We start from the raw sequence: 9,680 nt of genomic DNA on the forward strand, positions 1-9,680 counted from the left end.
CCAAATGACAGCATTGTGATTAGATTTGATGCTTCTTATAAAGGGAACTTCGGGATGAAATTTGGGATTTGGAGCAATTGCTAGTAACGATGAAGGGGCATGGTTGGAGCAGCAGTTCGAAGGTTCAAGGCTCAGGGTATTGGGGAAGCAGAAATGGGAGCAGCGGAGGCGGCTATCTTACTGGCAAGGCAATTTAACTATGATAGATATATTGTAGAGGGTGATAACTTGGAAGTGATGAAGCGCTCCAAGGGGCGAGATGTCCTTGGCGACTAGAAGTCTTTGAAGTCCCACATTTTGTTCTTAGTTCAAGTTTTTTAACTCCTGTACTTTTAACTGGATCAGCCGGGTTTTTAATGGGGATGCGGACTCCCTAGCGAAATGGGCTTACCACCATCGGTGGGAAGCTCTGATCTTCCGAAGTGTATGGTCGACAACTTCTGTTTTCCTTTTCACCTTTAGGTGGTTTAATTTTAAGGCAGTAAGTTTACATCGAAAAAAAAAATATCTAAAACAAGAATAAATGTCCAATTAAGTTTGTTCAAGAAGAGAAAAGTAGCATTTAGTTGGGTTAGCTTTGAAGTGTTAGCTCAACCAAAATAGTCGTAGAATATTTTGTGTCCTCAAAATAACATGGATATTGTGGTTCGATGTTCCGATCTTCCAAGTTGTAGACTTTCATGTGGATTTCGTCAGAGCGTCCGTCAATAAAGTATATGCAATTTGACTTGCAAGTTGCAACCAGGAAAGTTTGAAAGTATTATGACCTACAAACAATGCTTCATGCTTGCCCGCATAAGCTATTTACTACTTCTTCTTTCTCTAAATCATCTCTGTTTTCAGCAATGAAAACGGCGTCTTCAATCGAAGGTAACTATTCTTCCTCATGCTTCCCTTTCTCCTCTCACAATTTTACTTTTTATGGTTGTGGTTAACCAATTTTGGGTTTGAAGGTAGTGTTTTTCTTAAGGTATTTTTGATAAATTATGTTCATATGAAATGACTTCATTCACTGTTCATTATATTTGATGTAAATAGGTCTGTTCAGCGTATTTGTTTTTCGCATGAAGGTGCATTTTTTTTCCCCATCTCTGTATTGGTGTGGGTTTCGATTGTTACTCGTGCTTGTATTAATTTTTTTTTCATAGGTTAGAACTTATTTATGGGCTTTTGTGTTTGGGTCATTGTAGTAAGGTTGTGGAGCTATCCATGCTTTTTCCATTCACGCTTATCCCCTTTCTTACCATACCACGATAGTGTGTTGTACTTTGGCGAAGCAGGTTTGTTATCTTATCCATTATGATATATTTGATCAAATTGCTTCATATATGTTTAAAATTGTGTAATACCTAATTTGTGATATATGGAATTTATTAGTTGCATGTTTTTAAGAACTTGAGTTTGTAAGTTGTGTATGTATGTGCAGACATGGATTTGCATGCCTTTAATACTGTAAGTATTTCCTTTCTTTCTTTTAGTGTTTTTTGTTATAACTTTTTTCTCACCTGCACTAGGGAGTAGCGGATTTCACGGTTAGAATTATGAGATTGTAGTCAACTAGTAATCGAGAATTACTTATAATGTTTTTTGTACTTGTTGTTGGTGGTGGTGTTTTTAGAGGGAATGGAAAATAGGCTTCTTTTTAGACAATTTCTATTTAAATAAGAATTGAGGCTTATGCCGTAATGCACATAAAGAGCTTATACCTCACATGATTGAGGCACGCTCCCTTAGGCCATAACCTCAATGGGTTTTCAAAAATGGACTATGGTACCTACCTGAAAGCCGTTTTTTTTAATTAACTTTTGTTTTTAGCGCAAAACAACGCATCCCTACATTAATTAAAAAACAGCCATAATGGGTCTGACTGGAAACAAAGAAATTGTAAAATTCAGCTAAACTTGAGATTTTTGCTCTACCCCCATGTTCCCTCCCTCTTTGAGAGTTTTGCATAGAAGCATATCTCTTCGAATTTAATTTTTTGGCTCCCTAAGGCCTTCTTAGGTTGATAATGTTGGTTTTGGAGAATACATAGAAACTCAGAATTTCAGAAATACGGGTCAAGGATCTAAGGGTGCATTCTTTTCATGCTAGTTTTAGTAATTTTATTAATATGACACGATGGCTCTTAATTTCTATGACTTAGTTTGATTCTTCTAGAATTTTTTGAACATGTATTATTTTGGACAAAGGGGCGTCCATCCTTTAGGCTTGGGAAAACTTTTTGGAATGACTAAAGGGGTGGTTTTGGAAAACAAAAAAAGATAAGTGGTCTAGCATGGTTTATTGGGAGATGTTCGGTATGATCGTGTTTATGTTCATGTTAGCACCATGGAGGAAGCTTACAACTCAGCACATGAGTTTGAGAATAATGAGCTTGTGAAGACATTCTTTCATATTGCAAAAACATTTATAAGTGCTTCAACAGTAATGTATAGTAGATGGTCATTTTGAAGATAATAGTCCATAGAAATGAGTTTTGACTAACACTTGGGACAAAATAGAATGAGAAAGCACATAAGACAAGGGATTCAGTGTTCTTCGACTTGCAACATTCCCTATTTTCATAGCGCATACTTCACCGACTTCAGATTCTGCACGTAGTGTGATTCCTTGGCGCCAAGAGTTATCTGGTGCATGTGGTATTGGATAATGGTTGCAACATCTCTTTGATTTTGAGAGGCGTTGTTGAGACTCTTGGTTTGAGTGTATTCTCACATCAACTTTTCATGAGACCATGATTATGTTTTGTGCCATTTCAGTAGTCTCGATGTGTTGGACTTCATTATTGAACCACTTCATAGTACATTGTCCAAGCTGGTTATTATGCATGGGTGGAATATTGCATTCTTCAGGGTCGACAGGTCATTACACTTCCTAATCAGTGATCGAGTCAAATGCCATCTCATTAGATAACGCTCACTAAGGGCGGACAAAATGCATATATGCGACCTCATTGTTGCCAGAGATGGGAAACAAGATGTCCAAGTTGTCGGAACCGAGTTAGAGGGGAGTTTGATGTACGCACATGCATTTATTTTAGTTTTTATTAGAATTAGTTACGATTTGCTTAGTTTTGTAATTGTTATTAGTTAAGTGTTTTATATAAGCTAGGAAACTCATGTGAATTTGTGAAGTAGGGTTTTCTCCTCTCCCCTTTGTTTTTTTCTCAAGATTAGGACTTCACTTTCGATCCAAAAACATGCATTGTGAACTAATTTTAGTAGATCTAAATGAATATAAATTTTGAATTTTTTGTTTTGCAATTGCGATAGTGTCAATTAAAAAAAATTTGTTGTTTCAGGGTAATCTACAAGTTGCAAGTATATATGCTGGAAACAACTGGGTACAGCTTAAAGGTCCTGAAATCAGGGCTGAGTTGACACATCTTCTACGTTTGTTAAGTCTTTGTATGCTTTTCTCAAAGAAGCCATTTGCAGTGTTTTTAGAGTTGGCTGGATACTCACAAGAAGATGTGCTTCTTCAAGAGCCTGAAGCAAGGGTAGGTAAAATCTGAGCTCCCCTTAGACTGTCTTTTCATATTTCAATTTTTGGTTACCTTTAATTGAATAGAGTAAACTCAAGTATGTGTTTCATGTATTCCATATCATATATCATCTCACATAACCATAGGCCTTAATGATTTTAATATTTAAAACCAAAGCCAGCTTTCACAATTTTATGTGATAGAAGTTCAAAATGCTTTCTTCTATTAATTAGAGGGACTCATAGCATAAAGGACACACTAACAGCTGCAACTGGAGCCGTGGTTCCTTTTCATCATTCTGTTTTACATGAAGGTGGTGCCAGCAATTTGGTAAGATATGCACACTGTGGAATGGTTGCTGCAGCTCGTTGGATTGCAAAGTGCTGCAGTCCTTGCCTTCTTAATGCTCTTAGTGAATGTCCTGAGTACACAATCAAGGTACTAAATCTTTTAATTTGTTCTACACGCCTTTTAACTATTTATGTCATTGGATGGTGTTCATTCACCCCTTGAAAAATGAGATCTGATCAATTTCTAGCTAAAAGACAATATTGAAGACCACTTAATAACTGTGATTCCTCAGCATGATAGATACCTCTACAGAGTCACTGATATTTGTGTATGCCAAAGTACTTCAACTTTCATGGAATCATGGATGATCAGACAGGTATGAAAGTTAGTTTTAATAAGGTAGATGGTGACCACATGAAGAGGAAGTTGGGATGCTGTTAGAGAATGAGTGTCGAGCTATTATGTAGTCCTGATTATGCATACTAATCTATGCTTTTTTGTTTAGGTATATGGTGTGCTCGCTTTTCGTCCACAGTTGAAAATGCGTTGTTGGTTCATGGTGCTCTTCCCTATATCTTTCAACTTTGTGTGATCTAGATATGTTGCATGGGAATGTACCCCTCTTAGGGTACGGGTGTACTTTTTTTTGTTTTTGATCGGTAAATAGATATACTTTATAAGTATAGAAAACAAAAGTTATACATTTAGGGTGTTACATGAGAATGTTTCACTGTTAGGGTTTTGGCTCAATGGCAATTTGATCCTTCATTTACTGTTGTAATCTAATTGATTATTTAGCAAGTTGATAGTTACATAGCAATAAAGGTGGTACTGTTAGGTCTATTGTTGATAATGCCCATTAGGACTCCCCTTGTAATTTATGTCCATAGCTCATAAGTGGCTCGAGTGGGCTTGTTTTAAAACTTTGTATTACAACTTTTGTGTAGTATTTCATTCCCATGTGTTTTAAATAATCTGCCTCCTATATCCGATTAAATAGTTTGTCTTCTTTTGATGGAACTTCAACATTAATGTGTTTTGTTAGTTGGATGATTTTCTAATGATTATTTTAGTACTTTCTCTACTTATACTTTTCTTACAAGTAGCAGTTTCTTAGAAGCAAAGAAGTTGGAGTCAATGACTAATTACGATGCAGTGTTTGGCAGGGATTCATTTGTACAACGTTTTACAACACGTAATGGTTAGTGTTTTCTTTTTCAATTGATATTTGCTATATCACACGATTTTCTGTGCGAATGGTGTGTCGTTTTAGTTCTAATGACTGCTTTTATATGGCTGTAGCTAAGTCTTCAAAGCTTACTCTCTAAGGTAGGATACATGATGATGAGGTACAACCAAGCGAACATAAGTATGCAAACTTTGATCCGACATAGTTGAGGCGTTGTTTAGATGGCTAGAAATGCAGTCTACCAAGTTTAGGCACTATCAATGTTGATGCTTTCATTGTTTTTTGAGATTCTTAATAGTTTTCAAATTTCTTAAAGAGTAGTTAGTAGTATACTATCTTCTTTTATGTAAGTTTGGATTCTTAATTGGACCTTTGATGTAAAAAATTTATGTTAAGTAACTATATATGAAATTTTAAATTGTGGAGAATTATGATTTTCGGGGGTTTTTATTGAAATGGTAGATCTTTGTATGATATGAACTGCAGGTGTGATATAAAGGTGCTCGAACAAGGTTTTTTTAAAACAATTGAAAGCAATTGCCACGGCCTTCAGCCGTGGCCAAACAATACATCCAGCACACAGCAAACCCCCATGATTCATATAAGCATTAGCCACGGTTGATAGCTGTGGCAAAAGAGTCATTTGCGACGGCCCTTGGAACGGTTTACAACTGTGGGCAAAAAACAAACTTTGGCCACGGCTAATAATCGTGGCAACAGATTAGCCACAGGTTCATTGGCCACGGTCATGCAACAGCTAATGACCATGGCTAATACTCAGTATTCTTTTAGTGTTTGGAGGACCATCCCTTCAAATCTTGACCAGTCAGGTTAGCTTTCGTCTGAATAGAAGTCACAACCTGCTCATCGAGACCTGCAATTGACCTCTTTCAAAGCAATTTTGATTCCTGACCATATAGATGAGGATAATAACTTATGCAAAAGCTCCATCTTTGTCTAAGTGCTTAAGTCTCATGAATTTAGCAAATTCGTCCACCCCGGTTTTATACCCCCATGACATCTTCATAAAGGCATAGACATCTTAACTTCTGGCAATCTCCTAAAACCCAGCCCTCCTTCCAAAGGTCTGCAGACCCTATCCCAAATCAGTCACACTTCTCCTTTGTGCTGGGTCACAAATGATCAGTCCACAAAAATTTGCTCATGGCTCTTTCAGTTTTTTTTGCTGAAGCTGTATGGCCACTTGTGAATGGCCATGTTATAAATCGGTGTGCTAGAGATTACGGTTTTGAGTATGACACACCTTCATTGGAAAGACAAGAGCGTGCCTCTCTAACTTGACAATTTGCTTCTGGTTTTGTCAATCAAAGTACACGCTCCTAAATCCTAATCTAGTCACTTTGCCTCCGAGCAGGGTCACACCAAGATAGTCCTCTGGAAGAGTACCCTCCAGCCCATCAAGTTCTTGTGTAATAACACTTCTTCTTGCCAGAGTAATTCCTCCAATAAGAAGTTCACTCTTATGTTTGTTCATGAATTGAACTGCCGCATCTTGGTATCTCTGAAGCAAGTAGTTATAAATATTCCCTAGATCCCTTATTTCCCCATTAGCAAAGACGATGATGTCATCAGCAAATAAGAGATGTGAAGAACCAGGATGTCCTTTGACGTACACTCACCATGGAACAGAAAAAATGTCAGAAGTCGGCTCACAACACAACATCCAACAAGAATAAAATAAGACTTGAACAACTTGGTGGAGGACCTTGCAATGTTGAAACTTGAAACACTATTATATTATGAATTGTTTGCAGCTTTCATGCTCTTAGCTCATTAGCTAGCTCTCACATTTCTGTACTACGTTGAGAAAGTCTATGAATGTTCCTGCCTCTTTACAATTTGTATCGCTCTTCTCGAGTCTGACGCAATGGTATCTCTATGAAATCCCCACTCGGCACTTACCTCTGGTCCTTTGTAAATGGCCATAAACTCCATTTGCAGCATTGTACCTCTGCTTCCTCATGCAGTAAAACGGCACATAGTTTTGCCTAAGCAGACTACCACACCCAATTCTCTTTTTTCCAAGCTGCAATAAACGGTGATCTTATTTGTACCTGGATCTCAATTGTAATGAAGAATTATCACCCCCAGATGCAGTAGGTGAAGCTCATGGGAACAGATGAATTCTTCCCTAGGGTATTGCAGGAGTCAAGTCAAGTTAACCACGGATCAGTACAAAAAAAAAAATAAGAAGAATTAATTTCGTTAAGTTAAGTGGTGGACTTGGGTTTATTCACCATATTATGAATTGCACGAACTATGCCCCTTTAGACATGAGTCGAATTATGTTTCTACAATTCCCCGATGCTAGAAATGGTTTAACATATATATACACCTGGCTACTTGTGCACCCAAAGTGCCCGATTGATGAACAATTAGTCAGGGCCCATTAAAAGCCCATAAATTGATTAGCACATAAAATTTAAAAAAAAAAAAAAAAAAAATGGGGATGCAGGGATTCGAACCCTGAATTTCCAGTCCTAAAGTCGGAACTCGGAAGCACAAGCAGGCTATAAGGCTGAGTCCAATGGCTCTCTATCCCTTTAAAAGTAGTGTTAAAGTCAATAAAGTAGAGCTAAAGTCGATAAAGTAGTTTACAAAAAATGAAATTTAAAAGTCGATAAAGTAAATTTAAAAGTCAACATATTTTCACTCTCTATCTCTATTTTACTCTCATAATAGAGAGTAAAAATAGAGATAGAGAGTGAAATATGTTGACTTTTAGCTCTACTTTATTGACTTTAAAACCCTACTTTTTTTATTTTAGAGCTACTTTATTGACTTTAGCTCTACTTTATTGACTTTAACACTACTTTTAAAGGGATAGAGAGCCATTGGACTCAGCCTAAGCGTGTACTCAATGTACTTCAGAGTTCAGACTAAATTGTTTCTTGCTCTATTCATGACATAGACATGGAAACAGAACATTAAGGTTATATGTGTCAGCAAGAACACACTTATGAATTGTTGTGCAACAGAAGCGCGCGATAACAACTACAAATGGCGATAACAACTTGAGAGAAGTGATGAATAGTAAACAACCAAAGTAAACAAAGTATCAACTATACAAAAAATAATAAACCAAGTAGCAGAGACACAAAGATTTATGTGGTTTGGCTTACGCCTGCCTAATTCACAACCAAATGAGAAGCTTCAAATTGAGAGAATAAAATACTGTTACACACTCACCTTGTTCAATTGAACACCCAAACTCCCTTTTTAGAAGAACTTACAAATTACAAATCTCTCATCAATCTTAGGTTAAAACCCTAATTTTGTTTTTATAGTGTAGCTGAAATTTCGGAGGAATACAAAATTTTGGCTCATTTTGGCATATGGCTGCCAAAATATCGGTTCGAAGATGCCATCCCAACAATTCTCCACCTCGGCAATAATTTCTCAAATTCGAGCTGATCAATCCGCTACACCCAACCAAACAAACAAATGTCCCGAAGAACCAACAAGCAAATGTCCCGAAGGACCAACAATGGCTGCACCACATAATGGTTGCCTACGTACCCTCTAAACAGGATCAAGCCAATCGTAGTTCACATATGCTCATAAGAGCCAAATCATCTCAAATGAAGGATACGAATCAAGTCCAAACAATGGTAGAACTTGACTCCATAAACCACTTTGGCCAATGCTTGGATTACCTAAAAGTGTTGTTTAAACCCCTTAATATTATTCTATTTAGGCCAATTATGTTTATAATAAATAAGAGTTAGTAATGTTTACGTGTTTTTGTGTTTTCAGGTCTTGAAGCTGTTTATGTGCTTAAAGATGTCATTTTGCGTGGAAAACGAGTCAAGATGATTGCTAGAAGAGTTCTATGTTTAAAACACAAAAATTAAGAAGAAGAAACATTTTCAAGCCCAGTCAAAGCTGGGAAGTCAAAGTCAATCCAGATAGAAAAAAAACAGAAAAGTCAACAGAACTTCAAATAGGCGTATCTTTGGACTCGGGCCTCGAAATTGGGCCTACTTTATGTCAAAACGACTGGCTCAGAATAACATGTTTTGGGAAAAATCTCCCTGATCCAATTTTCGGTCCATAAAACCTCCCTCTCAGCGGACCAACCCACTAAAACTGCCTATTTTTGAAAACCCAATAACAAGGACGAAAATGCCCCCGAAACTACTTTAATGGCAGAAAATAAACTCTCTCTCTCTCTCTCTCTCTCTCTCTCTCTCTCTCTCTCTCTCTCTCTCTCTCTCTCTCTCTCTCTCTCTCTCTACAGTCCTGATCGAAAACTTCTTTTTTCTTAACAAATCTGAAAATTACAATAACAAATGAATTGAAAATTACACCACTACCCTCTTTCTTCTTCCTTTCTCACTATCTCTCATTCTTTGGTTTTTTTCAAATACGAAATTATTCTTTTCTTTCTCTCAATCAATTTCTCTTGAAATTTGTTGTTTTCCAACCAAGCAAATCAGATTTGAGAAACAATATCAAGATTTGAAAATTTTGTTTCTTCCACTCAAAACCAGACCTGAGATTTGTCTAATTTTTAAATTTAAAGATGAAATCTCTTTGATTATGAAAGTCAAGTTTTTTTTCAATTCAAAGATGAAATCTCTCTGCGTTGTTGTTCATTTTAAATAATTTTGCATAAGTTATGATCGATCTGTTTTCTCTATGAAAATTTAATTTTTCATAGGTCAAGTTACTGTGTAAATTTAAATTTAC

The 9,680-nt window shown here is 36.7% G+C and overlaps 1 protein-coding gene across 2 annotated transcripts; it reads left to right on the plus strand.

Moving 5' to 3' along the window:
- The first annotated feature begins 373 nt into the window (after positions 1 to 373).
- On the plus strand, positions 374 to 5,395 carry LOC147514455 (uncharacterized). 2 transcript variants are annotated; one of them, XM_086583247.1, is made up of 7 exons: positions 374 to 870; positions 1,039 to 1,070; positions 1,427 to 1,452; positions 3,305 to 3,506; positions 3,665 to 3,925; positions 4,284 to 4,979; positions 5,081 to 5,395. In XM_086583247.1, the coding sequence occupies exons 1-4, from the start codon at positions 777 to 779 to the stop codon at positions 3,381 to 3,383; spliced, it is 231 nt and encodes a 76-aa protein (XP_086439373.1). In that variant the 5' UTR covers positions 374 to 776; the 3' UTR covers positions 3,384 to 3,506; positions 3,665 to 3,925; positions 4,284 to 4,979; positions 5,081 to 5,395. The 2 variants fall into 2 exon arrangements, with proteins under 2 accessions (XP_086439373.1, XP_086439368.1); XM_086583242.1 differs by lacking the exon at positions 1,039 to 1,070 and having other exon boundaries at positions 4,284 to 4,406; positions 4,888 to 4,979.
- The last annotated feature ends 4,285 nt before the right edge of the window (positions 5,396 to 9,680 follow it).

Source organism: Coptis chinensis, chromosome 2 (genome assembly GCF_015680905.1).
Source record: "Coptis chinensis isolate HL-2020 chromosome 2, ASM1568090v1, whole genome shotgun sequence".
Classification (NCBI taxonomy): domain Eukaryota; kingdom Viridiplantae; phylum Streptophyta; class Magnoliopsida; order Ranunculales; family Ranunculaceae; genus Coptis; species Coptis chinensis.

Bases quoted from the DNA above. Each gene is read 5' to 3' on its own strand.
- LOC147514455 (XM_086583242.1), top strand. From the start codon at position 777: ATGCTTCATGCTTGCCCGCATAAGCTATTTACTACTTCTTCTTTCTCT. The intron at 1,453-3,304 runs GTAAGTATTTCC...TTGTTGTTTCAG, and splicing joins ATTTGCATGCCTTTAATACT to GGTAATCTACAAGTTGCAAG. The intron at 3,507-3,664 runs GTAAAATCTGAG...TTAAAACCAAAG, and splicing joins AGAGCCTGAAGCAAGGGTAG to CCAGCTTTCACAATTTTATG.